This window comes from Mustela erminea, chromosome 20 (genome assembly GCF_009829155.1).
Source record: "Mustela erminea isolate mMusErm1 chromosome 20, mMusErm1.Pri, whole genome shotgun sequence".
Classification (NCBI taxonomy): domain Eukaryota; kingdom Metazoa; phylum Chordata; class Mammalia; order Carnivora; family Mustelidae; genus Mustela; species Mustela erminea.
In genome coordinates, this window is record NC_045633.1 from 908889 (window position 1) to 928598 (window position 19710).

The window sequence follows — 19710 nt, forward strand, 5'->3', positions numbered from 1 at the left end:
AAAGGCCCGGGGAGGCCGGCGGAGCGAGGCAGGGGTGGGGGAAGGTGCGTGCCCTGAAGACTTCTGGCAGATGGGCTCTGAAGAGGGGCTGGAGAGGGGCCAAGCAGGCAGTGGGAGGTTCTGGGAGAGATCCAGAAAAGAGGTCAGCAGAGATCTGGCCTTCGGCAGCAGCATGGCCCTTGGTAGGTGCCTGGCTTGGCAAAGCGCTGGGCGGGGGTGGGAGGGGGGGAGGGTTACCTAATTAGAGTGGGGTAGCTTAGATGGGTAGTACCGAGACCCTCATTGAGTCAGGAAGGGGTGAGGGTAGGTGGGGCGGGAAGAGGGGCCCTGGGGGGGGGGGCTCCTGCCTCAGCCAAACCCCAGCTCCCTTGTCTTCCTCAGGCTTTGGAGCCCCTGAATTTGAGTTCAATAAAAACCTTTATGTGATAAAAGAGACTTGTCCTTAAAGTGTGTACATGGGCAGTGCCCTGGGCAGCGGGAGACACTCAGTGATAGCTACACAGAGCCGGTGAGGCCATAGGGACCTGTCTGGGAAGGGCTTGTATGCTCCAGGTTTCCCTTGAATTTTAAATCTGATGCTCAGGAGACACGGCCTGCCCGTACATCCCCAACTTTTGTCTCCTGCTTTGAAGCCGGCACAGACACAGAGGAAGGTCAGTGTAGGAGGTGTGAGAAAGCTTTTGACTTTGTGGGATATCCCTTTCACCAAACACAAAGGGTGTGTCCTGGTCCAGAGGACAGAGCCTGTTCTCAGGCAGGCATCGAGCCTGGGCTCCATCTCTTGGGCTCTCTCTCCATCACTCGCGCTCCCGGCACCTAGCCAGAACCTCGAGTCCTCCCGGCATGCAGACCCTGAATGACCAGAACCACAGAGAGCGCCTGGAGTCCCGGCCCCACCTGTAGGGGGCACTCAGGGGACCAGGTGAGAGGATCCGAGGACTCGAGCCTTTAAGACCCACCCACCAAGCTGGGCCTGATTTGCCACACCTCTGCCTCTTTTTTAGGACCCCTGGGCCTACGGGCATCTCCCTGTCCCACCCCACCTTTATCCTGATTTTCTTTCCTATATGAGTCTCATCCTCCTGATTCGTGGCCCTCAGGAAGGAACGGAGAGTTGGAACCTGCAGTGAATCTGTGGGATCCTGGGGTGTGGCCTGCCTTGACCTTGCTTGAGTAGGACAGGCCACACCTTGGGGAATCACCCAGCTGCCGGGAGCATCCTCAGATGAAGGCCTACAAGGGCCCAACGGCCCTGCAAAGATTGTTTCATACCATTTCAGGGATAACTGACCTGCTTAAAGTCACTCCGTGGACAGAAGGCAGGTGAGACGTTCTGACCACATCTGCCCGGCTCCATCAGTCCCAGCGACTCGGCCACACAGGCAGAGGCGAATCAGGCCTCTACGAGGGCTCTCGGGCCTCAAAACCTCGAGTCACCCCCAGGCCCACACCATCCTCAGGGCCTTATACCCGGCCAAGAGCAAATAACTTCTCTAAGGATGCTTCTTGCTTGCTTGCTTGCTTGCTTTTTTTTTTTTTTTTAAAGATTTTATTTATTTGACAGAGATCACAAGTAGGCAGAGAGGCAGGTAGAGAGAGAGAGGGAAGCAGGCTCCCTGCTGAGCAGAGAGCCCGATGCAGGGCTCGATCCCAGGACCCTGAGATCATGACCTGAGCTGAAAGCAGAGGCTTTAACCCACTGAGCCACCCAGGCGCCCCTCTAAGGACGTTTCTGTCCGGCCTCTTACGTTCTGCAAGCTCTGAAAGGAGCCTTAGAAATCACATAGTCTGGGGCGCCCGGGCGGCTCTGTCAGTTAAGGGTCTGCCTTCGGCTCAGGTCATGATCTCAGGGTCCCCGGATCAAGTCCTCATCGGGCTCTCTGCTCAGCTGGGAGTCTGCTTCTCCCTCTGTCTGCCACAGAGAGAGTGCTTGTGTGCACTTTCTCTGTCAAATAAATAAAATCTTGAAAAAAAAAAAAAGAAATCATGCAGTTCAACACAGTTTGGTTGTGTCTGGTAGTGCTTTTTTTTTTTTTTTAAGATTTTATTTATTTGACAGAGAGATCACAGGTAGGCAGAGAGGCAGGCAGAGAGGAAGGGAAGCAGACTCCCTGCTGAGCAGAGAGCCCGATGTGGGGCTCGATCCCAGGACCCTGAGATCATGACCTGAGCTGCAGGCAGAGGCTTAAACCACTGAGCCACCCGGGCGCCCTGTGTTTGGTGGGTATTTTTTTTTGTTTTGTTTTAATTATTTTTGGAAGTAGAACATTATTTTTCAAGTAAAATTTCTTGGTCTTTTAAAGATCCGTGTAAACTTTATGCACATTCTCGTATAGGTACCCTACTGCATGTAATTTCAAATATTAAAATACTCCACATTTAATATAGTTCATGTATGGAACTACAAATGTTAAATAGAAATGCATTTGACTACCAACATATTACATTTCCTTTAACATTTATTTCAATTATACAATTTAATTTTCATAGTTTGGAGGTGATTTTTTTTTCCCAGCTCCCAAACTTTTTTGAAGGCCACTGAAAGCCGGAAGACCCCCTGGGCACAACCTAGAGTGCTTCATTGATGAAGTTGCCTGTTTGCTACTTAGGAACCTTGGTTTTAAAGCAGGTTGCAGGGGGGCAGGGTGAGGGGCGGTGCTCAGCTGCTCAACTGACACTCCCCTCTTCCACATAACGGCACCTGAGGTCCTCCAGATCCCAGGTGGAGCTAGCCCAAGAAGGGCACACATCTTTCTCAAGGTCAAGCCCAAGAAGGGCACACATCTTTCTCAAGGTCACAGTGAAAAACCAGTGCCAGCTCTTTTGACTTGCAGTCTGATGTGCTGCTTTGACAACACTGTCCTGCCCAACTAAACTATTTTTTCAAAAAATTAATAAATAAAATAAAAATATAAATGATAATAAAATAAATAAATACAATAGAAATAAATAAATAATAAATACTTTTGTTTATTTGTCAGAGAGAGATAGAGATATCACAAGCAGGGGGAGCAGCAGGCAGAGGGAGAAGCAGGCACCCCACTGAGCAAGGAGCCCGATGCCGGGGCTCAATCCCAGGACCCTGAACCGAAGGCAGATGCTCAACCGAGCCACCTAGACATCCCCACAATAAACCACTCCTATTCCTCACTTTTTTTTTTTTTCCTATTCCTCACCTTTATCAAGCACAAGTGTGCTTCCAAAAGTTCTAGACCTTTCGCAAGTGTTACATCATGTTCAGGACAGCTGTGAGCGATATACAATTATTATTCCCATTTTACAGATAAAGAAAAGAGTCCCAGAGAGGGTAAGTGACAGCCCCATAGGGCACAGCTTCGAACCAGCAGAGCCTGGACTCCAGCCGGCGGACTAGTTTTGACTATTTCCCAGCGATACTAAGATGTTCCTTTTTTACTTTGTGCCACGGGGACGGTGTTTCTAGAGGCTACATGGCCTGTGAGAACATACGTCATCTTTCTGACTGCTTGCGGATCATGTGGGTTTGGGGGTTCGTATGTTTTACATTTTCCTCCATTTTAATTTCGAATTGGATAAACACCAAGAGGTATAACCCATATAAACAAAAACTCTGGAGATCTTTAATCTTTCAGAGTGTAAAGGGGTCCTAAACCCAAAGCATGTGAAGGCCACCAAATCAAACACTTATTTGGACATCTTCTCTGTTGCCAGCCCTGAGGAGGGGCCAGTGTTGGTAACACAAGTGAGCAAAGACTGAATCCTGCCTTCGAGAACCTCCCAGTCTCGAGAGAAGAGCCCACACAGTCAGTGTCCTGTGTTCTGACGGGGTATTCAGTGAAGACGAAATGGGTCATTTTGTCTAGGAGCCAAAGGGATGAGAAAAGCTTGGGAGGGGTTTGAAGTAGGAAGACTTTTAAGGACAGAAGCGGGTGGTGGAACTGGACAGGTGGAAAGGGGTCGAGCGTTTGCGAAGACACAGGCGGGGAAGGATACATAGGTATTTGCGGTCGAGGGCTGTTAAGCGAGTCGGGATATAGACTCCTGGGCAGGATCAGGGCAGGTTCCCGAAACGAACCTCCCAGATTTTCTGTGCTGTTGTGCTCCCACCCGTGATGAAAATATTCCCACTTTGTGTGTGCGTCACAGAGCAGCACAGGTGTGAGAGGCCCCCCCCACCCTCTCCAACCTGCTCTCTCGCTTTACCCTCTTCACAGCCTCCTCGACACCCGGAATCCCATTTCTACCTTTTCACTCTGCTTTCCCACTGGGGTGATGCTTCCCGGGGCAGGGACTTGTCTGTCATGTTCATTACCCTGCCCTCGGGACACAGAACAGGCCCTGACACGATCTTTCAGGAAATACTGCATGAATCCACAGGAGCCAACAGAATTCGGAAACCTACAGATAACTGCGTACTTTTAGCATTTCTGTGCTATTCCTGCCCTTTAGAACATTCTTTCCCCTTCTCTCTGGGAAAACGGGCCTCACTTCTTCATTCCTGAGGTCTTCCTTAAGAGCCAGCCCCATGGTTCCCTGGCTGCTGGACCAGAAGGGGGTTGATGAGGTCGAAGAGGCCAGCAGGCTTTGAAATACCGTTCTGGGCCTTGTGTGCCAGGCTTGAGAACGTTCGTTTACTCCCCTGTAGGCAGAAGGCAGCCATCAAAGGTCACCGCGTGGGAGACCATAGGTTGCTTCTCAGCGTCCAGTGCGGGACCCACAGAGCCGGGCTGAGAATTACCCCATTTCTGCCCCTAAAAACCACCCCCTTCCTGGGGGTTCTACTGACCGCAAGAGGGCAGCATCGAGGAGCGGGACCCACCCCTTCTTAAAGGTGGGGGCCTCAGGATCAAGCCCCACCAATTGTTATTGTTGTTTTTTAAAAAGACCAGGAAGGGTGTGCTCTCGCACCTTGAGGAGTTGTCAGTGCCTCTGCAGATCAGTCTCTGAGCGTTGTCATAACAAGAAAAGAAAAAAAAAGAGGAAAAAAGAGCTGTTTGGGTCCCACTTAGAGAAAAGGTTGAGAAGGAAATATTCATTTCCTTGATCCAGGCTGAAATGGGGCACCAGCACAAAAACATCACAGAATTGGATGGATTTTCACATTTATTGGGTAAACAGAGGCAGGCACTGTGCTTGGTGCCGGGAGCCGGGTGGACAGACTCCGCCTGCGCCTTGAGCTCATAGCCTCCCAGTGGGGGCCGAGAGGGGTCACGAGGCATCGGGGTGGGGGTGGGGGGGTCGGAGCAAGGGGACAGAAGCCCGGGGAAGACCGAGCCTGGACGTGGGGGGAGGGGTCAGAGCTCCCCCAAACGTTTCCTCAGGCCTCTCACAGGCACCCTCACTGGTCGCTGAAACTGCGGCAGCCGCCTGCTGGGTCTGGCTCTGTGGCATCTCCAAGGTGAACGTGACCGGTGTGGCCCTGACCCCCACGGAGTCCACGGTTGGGTTTGCGGGAAGAACATTAAGTAGCAAACCGAGCTGCGCGATGAGGGGGAGTGCAGGCGGAAGGAAGCTTGTGGAACAGGAAAGGAGAAGCCCCTGGGGGGTGCGGGGCAGGGGGCTGCCCGGAGGCCATCCTCCCTGCAGGGACAGGGCCCGGGAGGAATGTTCCAGGCAGAAGGAGCAGTCTGGGTGAAGGCAAGGAGCTTGGCTCCCGAGAAGGCCGGTGTAACTGGAGCTCAGGAGGGGAGGCGGGGAGTCTCGGAGGAGGCGGGGAAGGCAACCCTGGCACGTTCGGGATATTCTGCGGGCTCTGGAAGGCGTGGGAAGGACGCCGGTGTCCAGCCCCAGAGCCAGGGGTCTGCAGAAGCCCTGTAGTGACTCGGATCAGGTTTGCTCTCTGGCAGCAGACGGAAAGCTGACTGGAGTCCGGGCAGGAAACTGCAGGTTCTGGGAGTCTGAGGCCTCTGGGGACATCCAAGAGCAGGGGGGTGCGAGGGCCGGTCGCTAGGTCCTGAGATGACAGTTCTTCCAGACGTAGATCGGATATCCTCTTCCGGGGAGGGTACTAAGAAGGACCGGGGGAAGCCAGAGCCAGCTGCCCGGGACAAGGCCTGCCCTCTGTGGCCTGCCCGGCCGTCGCTCATGAACCCTGACCAGGAGCCCGCAGAGCAGGCAGCCAGGAGGGAGCTCTGTGTTCAGGACAGCGACACCGAGGCCTGGGTGGGGGCAGTGACTTGCCCGGAGACACACAGCGAGACACAGGTCGAGGCAGAGGGACCCCAGTCTTCCGAGTCCGGTCCTGGGCGCTCTGCGTCGGGCCTGGGCCTCAGTCTTTGCCACCTCCGTCCTGGGCTTCCTCCTCGTGGAGGGGCTCCAGGCAGCCCGGGTCCCCAGCCTCGTCCATGGACTCTGGCTGGTCAGAGGCTTCTCCAGGGATTCCGCTGGAAGCTTCCGCAGTAGCCTCCATCTTTTCCTTCAGACTGCGTTTGAAGAAGCCAAACTGCAGGAAAACAAAACCAGAGTGAGCACAAGGGCCATGGAACACTCTGGACCCGTCGGCCTCGCAAAACATGAAAGGGCGCCCATGGTTGTGAGTCACGCGTGGTACCCGCTCCAGGGCTGGGGCGAGGCGTCTGCCACACCGGCTTCCTGGCAACATGCCGAAAAGCTGAACGCTCAACAGTTCATTCTTCAGGCTCGTCAAAGTGTCCTGGACCAATATTTGGGGCGGGCGGGCTGACAATATCCAGTGACACTAACAGAAGGGCCTGCGCTGCCGTAGCGCTTAGTGCGGGCCCCGTACTCTCTGTTGAAAGCTCAGAACATACACATTCTTCTTTTTTCCCCAAAACATGTATGTTCTTTGGCTCAGTCATTCCAGCCCCAGAAACTAATTCTAAAGAGCTTTTGGACAAGTACGCAAAGATGTGGGAGCCAAGAGCCTTTTTCAGTCACTGTTTAAAACAGGTAGATATTAGGGGCGCCTGCTGGCTCAGTCCATGAAGCGTCTGACTCGGGGCATGATCCCGGGGTTGTGGGATGTAGCCCCGTGGGATGGAGCCCCGGGGTCGTGGGATGGGGGTGTCCCTGCTCAGCGGGTGTCTGCTTCTCCCTCGCCCTCTGCCCCTTGCCCCCTGCTTGTGCTCTCCCTCGTCCGGCTCGCTCTCAAGTAAATAAATGAATGATCTTTAAAGAAATAGGTAGAGATTACAAATAATCAACATGTTGATCAGTGGGGATCTCATCAAAGAACAGGCGGGGCATCTGGACAGCGGCAAAGCAGCGCAGGTTACAGAGCAAGAGGTGGATGTGAGCGTGCTTGCGCAGAGGGACAGCAGCGCAATACTCCGCGGGAAACCCAAGCCCCCGAGCAGTTTATATGGGATCCTTCCGTTTCTGTTTTCTTTTCTTTTCCTTAGATTTTATTTAGTTATTTGAGACAGAGAGAGAGCGCACAAGCAGGGGAGCAACAGCAGAGGGAGAGAGAAGCAGCAGACTCCCCGCTGAGCACGGAGTCCAACGCCGGGGCTGGATCCCAGGACCTCGGGATCATGACTTGAGCCAGAGGCAGAGGCTTAACTGACTGGGCCACCCAGGCGCCCCTCTTTTATGTTTTCTACCTATATACACAGACGCTGACTTTCCCTCCGCCTCCCTCACGCTCACACGTACACGCACATTCAAACAACAAATTAGAACCTGGAAGAACAGAAACCAGACGGTCGTTCATGACGACCCTGGCGGAATGCAACAAGAAGAAACTGGTTTTCTGTGCTTTTCTGGAGGATTTGAGGGTTTCGTACGGAACATCCGTCCTCCGGCATTCTTCATCTGACGACTCCTTCAAATCCCAACTCAAACGCCTCCTCTCCTGGGAGGCCTTCCCGGACTCCCCCCGCCTAAGTGAAGTTCCAGCATACAGGCCTTTGAGTGGAGCCCTTATCATGTGTGCGCCTGTCTCTGCCATTACACTGGGAGCCCCCCCAAGTGCGCCCGTCTCCACCATTAGACTGTGAGACCCCCCAAAGGCAGGGACCATGTCTGTGGTATGTCTCTCTGTGTCCCAGGGCCCGGCCCTTGAGTCGTGGGCGCCCCCTCCTTCCCTGGGTACCGAGTCCTGGTGGAGGGACTGGGGGGAGTCTCGTTTGCTCGTGGGGCCTCAGAAGCCTTAGCTGTGGAAGGAGGGAGTGGGCCGAGGCCTCCTTGATCTTTAGCGGTCCTGGACCTTGACAGTCTCTGCCCTGACTCCTGCGAACCCCCTTCCCCCAGGCTGGCTGTCTAAGGCAGGCCCGCGGCTCCCAGAAGCTCCCACCTTATAGAGGACGGCGAAGATCAGCAGCAGCACCAAGAGCCCTCCGATGCCGCTCAGCACGTAGACGTAGAGCATTTCCTTCTCATAGACGATGTCCACCTTCATGAGGACCTGCAGGCGGAGAGCTGAGGCACGAGAAGGCTCTCCCACCTCTGACATGCTTGTGAATGGCTAGGTCTTCGCGGCGCTGGCCGGGGCTGCTGCCCCACACTGCCAGGCTGGCCTGGATGCCTCCCTCCAGGGAACCCCCACCCCCACCCCACCCCATGCAGCCCCCGGAGCCAGCGGGCAAACATGCGCATGACCCAGCGGAAGCCCCGATGTGGCTGTCTTGAGGCCAGAATGAAATGTCAGAATCTCGGCCCAGCATGCCAAACCTTCCAGAACCTGGCTGAGGCTTACCTAATGAGGGGCAGCTTCCCTTCCCCTGCTCCGAGCTTCCTGCTCTGCAAACCGCCTTGCCACCCTCTCGCCTGGGCGGCCTGAGCCCCCATGCTCGCTGCTCGTTCTGCTTCGAGCGCTTTCCTGCCACGCTCCGAGTGGGCACGGGGTGGGTACCCTCTGCTGAGCTGCCATCACACGGATCTCTGCCTGACGCATCTCATCAGACCGGTGACCTCACAGCCTGACTGCGTGCCCACCGGTGGTGGCAGGGAGCCCATGGGACCGCCCTCCACGGCCCTCGCCAAGACCAACCGCTCTGACTGCCTGGAAGCTCTTCCTTCTGGGCCCAGCCGGGGACCTCTGGCTTCTGCTCTAGCTCCTCCAGCTCTGCGCCCCCGGGGCTCTGCAGAGCCCTCCACCCACCTCTGTTCCTGGGCTTCTGAGAAGCTAGAGCCCTACCTGGGCCAGGGAGGCGTTGCTGCCGTAGAGGTGGAAATGCTTGCTGCTGTTGAAGGAGACGGAGAGGGAGCTGCAGAGGCTGAACATGGAGGAGGCCTGTGGAGGGCCGGGGGAGACGTCAGGCCGGGGAAAACAAGGACCAGAACCTGCTGACTTCTGCACCCCACCTGACTCCGGGGGAGAAGCTGAGGACAACGGGCCCCGGTGGGGAGGGCCACGGGGCTGACTTCTCCACTGGAGCGTCCTAAGGGGCCACGCCCCGCTGCTGGAAGGAAACTTTCCCTACAAAGAACCCAGAAGAAACACCCATAGGCCCAGGAAAGCCGCCTGGCAAATTTCAAGCAAATCACGGATGTCTTTCATCGGCCGCTGTGAAAGGATCAGGGCTTCGCATCCGGTCGTAAAGAAAAATGTAGGAAGCCCATCTGGTGGGGAGCCCGCTGCTTCTCCCTCAAGCCCCCCGACCCGCTGCACCTGTTGCAGCAGCTGCTAACCTCGATCTCCCCCACCAGCTCCACAGTCCCGGTCACTTGGACGAGGATCTCCTCCTTGAAGTCAAGTGGACAGTGGAACTTGGCTCTGGGCAAACAAGGCTGCCGAGAAGGAAGACAGCGGGGGTCAGAGAGGCCCGTCTTCCCACCTGCACTCGGCCGGCCCCCACCCCAACTTCTGAGCCCCCAGGCCCGGACCTCAGCCTCGCTGGGCAGCCTCTCCAGATCCTCACGATAGCAGGTCACAGGAGGGTCCTAGGAGTGATGAGATGGGGTCCTCGCTTAGTCCAGAGCACAGAGGGGGGACGCTGGCCCCTTAAGGCCAGAACGTGGCCTCCCCCTCCGTTCCTCAGATCCGGGGGATCCCAGTTCACCCCCTGGCTCTTGGCAGGTTCCGAAATCACTGAGCCCAACAGGACGCATCCTCCTCACTCCCTTCCCACACGTCTGTACCCGCCTTCGGAGCTCACTCCCACCATCCCGAGGGTCCCTCCTTCCCCTGGGCCCCGGCTACTTACCATCTGCACAGTCCACTCATGTGTGATGGGCCCCTCGCTGTGAGGCCCCGGCACCCCAACCACGGCCTCCAGGGTGGGCACGTTGTGGTCGTAGACAGAGGGCTGAATCCTCACCTAGGACAGAGGACATGGGACAGCAGAGCCCTAAATGCCGGCCACCCCTCCAGAGGCAACGCTCACTGGCTGAGGCCTGAGGGCCTGCTCTTTGCCAGGCGGCGGGAAAGGACAGCTCGTCCTCGAAGCTTGCCCCTGAGGGCTGCATGTGCCTCTCTGCCTTCTCCGAGGGCAAACCTTCGAGGCGATCGGCTGACTCCCCAAGGAGAGGGCAGCGCCCCCCCATCCCCACTGCTTGTTCCCACAGAGCTCTGCGTCCCCAGCAGGACGGGGTCTGTCTGTCCAGGGGCTACATGCTCCATGAGGGCAGCAGCTGTGGCTCCTTTGGCCGACGACTCCCTGCTGCCTGACGCACTATCTAGCACACAGCGGGCTTCCAGAAAAGTCAGTGTTCGAATGCGTGCCAGAAGGAGGGGCATGTACCAAGCACAGATGCGACAGTTGTTTGCACAATGCAGGTTGGGAAGGACTTGCTCTGGGCGTTGGACTGATTGAAGAAACAAGGCCTGAGTGCCCTTTAGATGAGAGGGCCAGCTTGGGCGAGGGCTGGAAGATCCAGAAGCCGGGAAGGAGTAACTCAGGAGCAGCACCACGGAACAGCTCAGGGAGGCCGAGCAGGGAGTCTCAGAGCCAGTCTGAAAGGTTCTACCACGGGTCACTTGGCAAACATTTGCGGACGCTTGAAAAAGATCAGGTCCATTAAATTAAAAAGGCCTGCGTCAGAGTGGCCTTTGAACTTCACCGTAGAAGACTGAGGGGAGGGGACAGAGGAAGGTGGGGGAGGCCCCCCGGGAGCAAAAATGCGGGGAGTCAGGACAGCACCAGGCGGGTGAGACCCGGAGGGAGGTTGGGGGCCTGGGACAGAGAGGTCGGACACACGTCTGGAAAGGAAGCTTGAGGCGAGACTGTGTGCCCCGAAGGCCTAAGACCAGAAATCAGGGGACCCTCAACTAGGCAATGGTGAGTCACGGAAGTTAGCTGAGGAGGGCCGGCTCCGGGGGGCTCCCTCATAGCAGGCCCAGAACGGAACCAAGTGGGGACAGCAGGCCGAGGTCCAAGCCGGCAGCCTGTGCCAACAGCCGCAAGAAGATGAGGGGCCAGAGTCGGAGCAGTCGTGGGGGCCAAGGAGACAAGAGAACACGGACTGGAAGTTGAGGCCGGGGCCACGCATAGAGGAAGGACAAACTCACCCAGACTCGGAAGTTTTACTTGAGGGAAAGGGTGGCTTTGAGCACCCCTGAGGTGGTGTTGGCTTAGGGGAAAGCGACACACTTGGTTTAGAACACACTGAGACAAAGCCTCAGGAGAAAGAATTGCACTCTTAGGTATATACCCAAGAGAAAGAAAACCTGTCAACACTGAAGTCTGGGCAGGAACATTCAAGCAACACGGTCTATAAAAGCCAGAAAGTGGAAAGCACCGAGGTGTCCACCAGCAGACGAGCAGACAAATCTAGCGCGGCCTACCTCACAGTGGAATATTATCTGGCAAGAAAAAAGAGCATAGCACGGGCCTGGGCTACAGCGCGGATGACCCCGAAACCACCCTGGGAACCCACAGAAGCCTGTCACAAAAGACCCGGTACTGTAGGATTCCTCCCCTACGTGAAGGTTCTTTCTGGAATAAAGAAAATCTTCTAAAATTAGATTGTGGTGATGGTCATACGACTTTGCAAATATGAGTCACTGAAATGCACACTATTTTTTTTTAAGATTTTAGACGGACAAAGAGAGCACAAGCCAGAAGATGGGCAGCGGGAGAGGGAGGGACAAGCAGACTCCCCACTGAGCGGGGGCCCCAATACTGAACCCAGACCCTGAGATCAGTACCTGAACGGAAGTCAGACCCTTAAGGGACTGAGCCACCCAGGTGCCCCGGATCCGCACGCTTTAAAAGCGGGTAAATCAGGGGCGCCCGGGTGGCTCAGTCAATGGAGCCCCTGCCTTCCTGCTCAGGTCGTGATCTCAGGGTCCTAGGATCGAGCCCTGCATCTGGCTCCCTGCTCAGCTGGGCATCTGCTTCTCCCTCTCCTTCTGCCCCTCCCCCTCATTCGTGTGGTCTCTCTCTCTCTGAAATAAATAAATAAAATCTTTTTTTAAGAAGCAGGTAAATCATACGGACTGTGACTTGTATCTCATTCTATCATGACAAAAAAAAAAAAAAGGTGTTTGAAGTCATCCTGGTGGAGAGCAGTGACAGGCTGCAGGGGACAGAGGAGCCGGAGGGTCACAGTGTGGACTTGGGAGCCGCAGGGGGACTCAGACTGCAGGGTGGGCAGTGGTGCGAGCGTGCGGGCCCCCGCGGTGGTCGCTGAATGCTGGATCTAGGCCCGGGCAGCGCTGTCACCCCTGCGTCACCGAGGGGATGGCTGAGGTTCAGGGAGACTGGTTTGTCTGAAGTGATCGGGGAGCAGAGCTGGCATCTGAGCCCCAGCTGGGCCTCCCGAGACCGGGACGATGGTGTTCCATCACCTTCCTCAGATGAGGGTGAGAACAAGCCTCAAAGCAGCCACCGCTCTGCTGGCTGACGTGTCGAGTGCGAAGCAGGAACACTTCACATGCATCGTCCTGGTTTTTCCTCTTAACAACCCCATAAAGTAGGTGCAATTATTACCCCCATTTTACTGACTGAGAAACTGATGCCCAGAGAGGCTAAGCAAACCGCCCAAGGCCACACAGCTTGAAATGGCAGAGCTTCAAAAAGCTTTCGGCTCTGGCTGAAGCTTATGTGTCCGACCTGGCCAGGGGAAGAGCAGAGGGAGGAAAGGGAGGAAGCAGACCCTGCTCGCACGGGACTACCCAGCCTGTCGAGCTCACAAGAGACCCCAGGTGACCTCCCTGTGGCAAAAAAAAAAAAAAAAAAAAGAGCCTAACAGGAGCGCTTCTGGCAAGACAGAAAGATCACCAGTGTCCCACGCTGAGCGGGGTTTAGCTAAAACAGAGATCATTAGGGTCTTTAGCAAGAGTGGCCAAGCAGTGGGCCAGGCAGCCAAAGGCAGAGCTCGAGATGCTGGAGGGTGCCGAGTGGCCGGAGGAGCTGGAGGCATCTGGCCAGGCTGACTTGAGAGAGAGAGAGAGAAATGGGGTGTGGGGGGTAGCGCAGAGGGTTTGCGTCGGTTCCCAGAGGAGCAGGGCAAGGAGGGAAGCAGGCGTCCACAGTCGCTGCGGAATCTGCAGCCGCACAACACCTGCCCAGCCATTAACCACCCCCACTTCCCAGGCACTGGGCCAAGCACCCCATGTGGAGTAAGTGAGCCACTTCACCCTCACGACCGACCCCTGCAAGTTCTTCCAAACGCCATGAGTCACAGCAGGGAACCGAGGCATGGACAGTGAAGCCCTTGGCCCAAGATCACACAGAGATCGAAGGGTAGAGTTGGGGCTTGCATCCACGCCTGCCCAAATCTTCCCCACTGCTCTGCTGGTAAAAGGACTAGTCTGCCAACCTCCTTGGGGAACCCGGAGGCATCCCCGTGACCAGCACTAGAAACCAAGCCTAGTGGCCATTCTCTGTGCAAATGGACACCTGACCTCCCCAGGGGGGAGGTCATCGTATCCCAGTGAGATGGCTCCGGCCTCGGTTCTTGTTCTACCCGGCTGGGGTCCCTTTCTTGGGGGGCCCTGCCCCAGTCTGCCCTGATGCCAGTGTGGCCTTGGGCAAAGAGAGTTTCTCTGTGGGGACTCAGTTCCTTCCACTGGAAAACGAGAATGTCCTTGGGGGAGTCGGTACCTACCTCCGTCTCAGAGGTTACCTCGAAAGAAGCCTTAGACCCCCCGAGCTTTAGACCCGGGGGCGGCCTCTGTCTTCTCCCCTCCCATAATGAAGATTGCTGTTATAGCCCCGAGCATATGGCATTGAGAAGCGACAGATCGTTAACTCAGAGGTTAAACTCATGAATTCTGGTATTTCGGTAAGTGCTGGAATCTGACCTTTCCCCTTTAGTAGCTGTGTAACCTGGCAGGTCGCTGGACCCCTCTGTGCTGTGCATGTCTCAGCTGTACGCGGGGAATGGCTACGCCTCTGCCTTCTGCGGCTCTCACGGGTTGGGGGAGAATCCTAAGTGGGGGTGGGGGTCACACAGATAAAGCTCCAGCACAGAACTTGGGTCGGGTGAGGGGTCAGGGTCCCTGACTTACATAACTGCTGCCCCAGCCGCTAGCCAAGTGCCCGGACTAGAGCAGTGGCTCATTAAATGTGTGCGTGAAAATCTAGGTTCTCTCTCACCCACAGACAAAGTATCCGGTGCTGGAGAAAGGGGCCAGGGAAGGTCCGCAGAGGCTGTGAGGGGCTCTAGGAAGGATGGCGGGGTGAGGTGGAGGCCACTGGATTCGCCGAGGACAGGGCTGGGTCTCTGCAGCCTCGGTCCTCAGGATGGGGCTGAAAATTGTGTGACCCCCAAGGCCCTGTCACACAGAGGCTCATACCTGGTAGAAGTGGTTGACGGCGCGGCTCCTGGGACCCTTGGGAGTGAAGCTGACATACAGTGTGGAGTTTTCCTTGCTGTGGAGAGAGGGAAGAGCAGAGGTAGAAAGGACCGCATCTCCAGCAGAGCAGGGACCAGGGGCCGGGGCAGCCTCCGAGGGCCTCCCCAGGGATCACGCAGGCAGGCTTTCCTGTTACCCAGCGCTCTGCTGTTTCCCTCTGGGAAGTGAGGCTCGTGGAGGGGGTCCGTCTGCTGCCCGGCATCCTGCCGCGGGGGCCAGGGCTGGAACCCAGGTGAGTGTGCTTTGGAGCTGTGTGCTCCCCACCACACAAGGTCCCCCTCGCCCCATGAGGGTCTCCGCTGTCCTCTGGGTCCTTTATCTCCTGCACAACGGCACCAGCCTCTAGTTTCCTCGCCATCTCATCCTTCCAGTGACCTTCCTAATGTCGCCGTCTGATCCTGCCGTCTACCTACTCGGGATCCGCTGGCAGCCCTGCTGCCCGCCAGGGTCAGGCCCACAGCATCCTCCACGCCCAGGCCGCCCGCTGCACACCCCACGCCCATTGTCCCCGCGCCCGCACACTCCCTGTTCCCCAAACCCACCCCACCGTCTGCGGCTTCCGTTCACCTACGCTTGTCTCCACTGCGACAATGTGCTTCCTCTTTCCTGGCCCTTCCCTGAGCCCCTTCATTCTCCAGACCCCAGCCCAAGCCCCTACATCTCCATGAATCCATCTCTCTTCCAACTCTCCTGGCTCTAATTTCATACCACACTTCAGACTACATCATTGTGCTTGGCATTCGCGTTCAAAAGTACCGGAGACCTTGGCTCAGTCACTGTCCCCGACCCCCTCCCCCTGAGCCCACTGGAGAGAGCTACTCTGCTTTTTGGGCTTCATCGCCTTTTCTGTAAATGAGAAAACCCCACTGGTGATCCCCACGGTCCGTCCTGCCTTAACCTTGTGAGACTCTCTTGTTCTGTGCCCACGTGACCTCGGCCTCTCCCCCCTGAGTAGGAGCTCTCTGTTGACAGGAGCCGTTGTGAGGAGTTTCTCCTGCCTTCCAGGTCCCTCCAGGAAGGGGCTGCGTCTAGCATGCGGTTTGGGGGTCATTTAGACCCAAATTCGGACACCAGCAGCCGTGCTGCTTAGCTGTACGCCTCTGGGGGAGAGTCCCCCTTCTCTGAGCCTGCCTGTCCTCCCGTCACGGAGAGAGCACAGCTGCCCCACAAGGGGTGGATAAGCTCCAGCCTCCATGCGCTTCCTCCTCCATCAGCAAACCGCTGATTTCAGAACTCTTAAAGGGCCTCCGCCCATCTGGGTGTTGAAGACTCTTGGGCTTGCGGTTGGCAGCAGCTCTGATTACCCCGGGGGGCCGAGGAAAGGGGAGGCTCTGAAGGCGAGCCCCGGGTGGGGAGGCCGAGCCCCGGGTGGGGAGGCGGAGGTGGAAAAGAAGGGCGGTGGGGCTGCTCAGCCCTCAACTTACTCCTCGGTGAGGATGTTGATGGGGTACAGGACGGGGATGCTGGTGGTGGCCAAGTTGTTCTCCAAGACTTCCGAGTCCTCATTGTCACTGCGCGGGGGCAAGGCAGAGGGCAGTGTTGGGAGAAGCGCGTGGCCAGGCCCCTGGGGCCGTCTGCGAGCGAGCGGGTCAGCGGGGCCCCTGGGGGCTGCCTGGGGACCTGCTCACCAGCTCACATTGGCGTGCAGCTCGACCAAGTCCCCCCAGGAGCTGTTCAGCAGCGTATGAAACATCACGTGGAGGGCAACCTGGCAGGGCAGAAGAGGGGAGTGAGGAAGGAGGCATCTCGGGGCGCCCAAGCCCTGACTCCAAAGTTCAAGCTGTCATTCCCTTTGGGGTGGGGGGGGCTTCCTTACCCATTACCTGCTCCCTCCGGCCCCACCTCAGCCCGGCCCCTCGGAGACACTCACCACACTGTCTGCTTTAAAGATGGGGGAGCTCACATTGCAGGAAAGGATCCTGGTCAGAAGCTTGGACACCTCAGGGAGCTCCTCACAGCTCACAGGTATGTGGCTGTGGGGCTGGGGGGCGAGAAGAGGAGGAACACACCGCTTAGTGGGCAAGGCCAAGGTCCCGGAGGCCACCAACCCTCAGGGCCCACACCCCCCTGCTCTGTCCCTGTGGGGGCACATTCTCGGGGCTGGGGGTGGGGCAGAGAATCAGGGGCACAGACAGAGGCTTCATTCAAAGATGTTCACTGCAGTGCCGTGTATCACTGTGAAAATCCAGAAGGGATCCAGCAGTTCAAGGAGCTAGGGATGGTTCGGCGCCAGGCGCGGACGCAGTGAGATCTACACAGTCAGCAACTGTTCTAAAAATGAGCTCGAGGGGCGCCTGGGCGGCTCAGTCATGAAGCGTCTGCCTTCCGCTCAGGTCGTGATCCCAGGGTGCTGGGACCGAGTCCCGCATCGGGTTCCCTGCCTGGCAGGAGTCTGCTTCTCCCTCTCCTGCTCCCCCTCCTTGTGTTCCCTTTCTGGCTGTTTCTCTCTGTCGAATAAATAAATAAAACCTTAAAAAAAAAAGAGCTTGAGCCCTGATGCCGGGCTAAGCAGCACAGAACCTTTCATCTTCTTCATGATCTGTGAGGACAGATCTCCGTCTCAAATTGGGGAGGGAACCGGATAAGGAGACAGAGGCACCCAAGCCCTGAAGTCGAGTGACTTCTCCAGGTCCCACCTCTGGGTCACCCGGCAGGGATCTGGTAGGAATGGGAACAGGGGTCTGTCTGACTCCAGATCTCCAGTTTCTCATCACTCTACTAGACGCCCCGTGAGGAAGCGCTTAATGCTCCTGGGCGAGAATAATTCAAATGTCCGCAGACAGATGACTGGATAAACAAAATGGGGTCTATCCATACAATGGATATATTATTTAGCCTTAAAAAAGGAAGCAACTTCGCCCAAGCCACCTCACAAGCCCCACACTAATTGGAGAAGACAGACACAAGAGGACAATATCATATGATTCCACTTCTGTGAAAAATCGAGAGCAGCAAATTCATAGAGAGAGAAAGTACATGAGAGAGGGCCGGGGGCTGAGGGAGTTGTCGCTTTTAATGGATGGGAAGTTTGTGTTTGAGACGACGTAGACCGATGCTGGTGGCACAGCACTGGACATGTTCTCAATGCCACCGAAGTGTGTGCTTGAAAAGGATTAAAATGGTAAATTTTCTATTATGTATATTTTACCACAATAACCATTTGTTTTAAAAAATAAGGAGGAAAAATAAGCAAATGAGAACAAAATGCCAGTCAGTTAAAACAGGTATAGAATGAAGGAAGATGCAATGTAATTTATAATGCACCTGCGTAGACACACAGCAGGATAAACACCAAAACGTTAAAAGCAGTAACTGCTGGTTTTAAGAATACGGGGCGATAGTCTTCTCTAAGCTTCTCTGGGATTTCCAACTTTCTGGGGGTGATCATGCATTACTTCTGGGCTAATAATTAACAGAGTAAACGTTGTATCTAAAACAACCTAGGCCACTCCGCAAAAACACGTTGGTCGCCTTTCAGAGGGAGGGAGCCGGAGCTCACGAAATCTGTGTCACAGTCTCCACTCCAGGGGACCCTCTCACGAGCCCTGCAGGTGCCCCCAGCCTCCCGGGTGGCGGGATCCGCGACCCACAGAGGGAGGGGGTAGCCGTCGGCGTGAGAACCCGGTTGTGGACCTAAGGCTTCAGCACGCCAGCTGCTGCCCACAGCTTCAGGCTGTCCTGTCTGCCCGAGGTTCTGCCAGGGGAGCAGAAGCTGTGGGGACAAGGGTGGCCTCAGGCAGGCCATGCCCTGGTGCTCACCTTGCGCATTTCCACCTTGCGGAAGGAGAGTCCCTGGGGGAAGCTCAGGTTGAGGCGGACCCAGTAAGCGTCTTCTTGTAAGTTACTCAGCGTCAGCGACACGGAGAGGCTGGCAGACGGGGTCAGACGCAGGACTCCTGATCTGCGGGCAAGACCCGGCAAAAGTCACAAGGGCCCAGGTGCGGGAGGCAGGCTCAGAACGGAGGGATCGGCCGGGTTAGAAGAAACAGATCCACCGAAATCAGCTCCCGGGCTCAGGCTTTGAGAGACTCGACCTCATCGAATCCTGACAGGGGGGCCCAAGGGCCTGGAATTTCTCAGAGGGGGAAACTAAGGCCCACAGGACACGTGTAGTGAGTGCAGAGGCGGGTGTTCTGTCTCGAAGCCCCCTGTTCTCTCCCACACCCGGGAGCTACCTCAGGGAAACACCAAGTGGGACAAAAGAGCCCACGGGATTCCAGGCCTTACCCTGGAGCGAACGATACCCCCAGGTCCGCCTCACACTTCTTGTCCTCTCCGCAGTTCTTCTCGAAAGGGATCTGAAAGGCCAAGGAGAAAGCCTAGGAGGCCCAGGCCCCAGAAGCACGAGTGACGGACCCTGGCCTCTCCAGCTGTCCCCTGCCCCCTTACCTCCTTGGTCTCTGCGTGGAGTGAGGGCCTCAGGATGGGCCGTACGTTCTTGCCCTGCTGAGCACAGAATGGGGGGGGGGGCAGGAAACAAGATGGTTAAGTTGAGGCAGCGGAACTGTCGAAAGAGGGTTGAGGAGCTCAGAGCTTGGGGCCCGGCTGGGCCGGCTTGGGGGGCCCCTCAGGAGCTCCAGGCAGCACCTCATCCTCCTGACCCCGCCCCAAGGCCACCTGCGCAGCTCCTTAAGGGACGCTGAAGCTCAGGGTGTCCACTGGACAGGAGAACCTGGCCTTGACAAAGGAGCTCCAAAGCTCCGCGCAGCCCATCTTCCTTGGGCTCCCCCGCCCGTGACTGGTTTCGCTGTGGTCCCCGCTGTGGTCCCCGCTGTGGTCCCGGCAGACCCCGCCCGGAGCAGCTCTCCTGCTCTCCTCGGCTCAAGGCCAGTTTTCCCAACATCTCCGGGGTTTCTGCTCCAGGTCAAGCCCTGTGCTGAGCGCTGGTTGCACACCAGAGAAACACACAGCCCGTGCCCCAGTCTGGGGGGAGAAATGACCAGCATCTTCGAGAGTTTGATGGGACAGTACAGGGTACATCCAGAGCCTGCAGAAGGGAATCCTGCCCCCGACCTGGGGGTCAGGGA

General features: G+C 56.6%; 1 protein-coding gene across 3 annotated transcripts in view; it reads right to left on the minus strand.

Annotated features, from left to right (window-relative positions):
- Positions 1–5064: 5064 nt before the first annotated feature.
- The window catches only part of ITGAL (integrin subunit alpha L), a 37799-nt gene continuing 23153 nt past the window's right edge, over positions 5065–19710 (minus strand). For 2 of the 3 annotated variants that reach the window (XM_032327381.1, XM_032327383.1), the window contains 13 exons: positions 19073–19129; positions 18911–18981; positions 18443–18584; positions 16554–16664; positions 16312–16391; positions 16108–16194; positions 14624–14699; positions 10086–10199; positions 9766–9822; positions 9571–9669; positions 9077–9172; positions 8234–8344; positions 5065–6421 (listed from right to left, as the gene is read on the minus strand). In XM_032327381.1, coding sequence (XP_032183272.1) covers positions 6248–6421; positions 8234–8344; positions 9077–9172; positions 9571–9669; positions 9766–9822; positions 10086–10199; positions 14624–14699; positions 16108–16194; positions 16312–16391; positions 16554–16664; positions 18443–18584; positions 18911–18981; positions 19073–19129 — 1275 coding nt within the window. In that variant the 3' untranslated portion in view covers positions 5065–6247. The remainder of the gene's footprint in view (positions 6422–8233; positions 8345–9076; positions 9173–9570; positions 9670–9765; positions 9823–10085; positions 10200–14623; positions 14700–16107; positions 16195–16311; positions 16392–16553; positions 16665–18442; positions 18585–18910; positions 18982–19072; positions 19130–19710) is intronic. The other variant, XM_032327382.1, reaches the window with a different exon arrangement.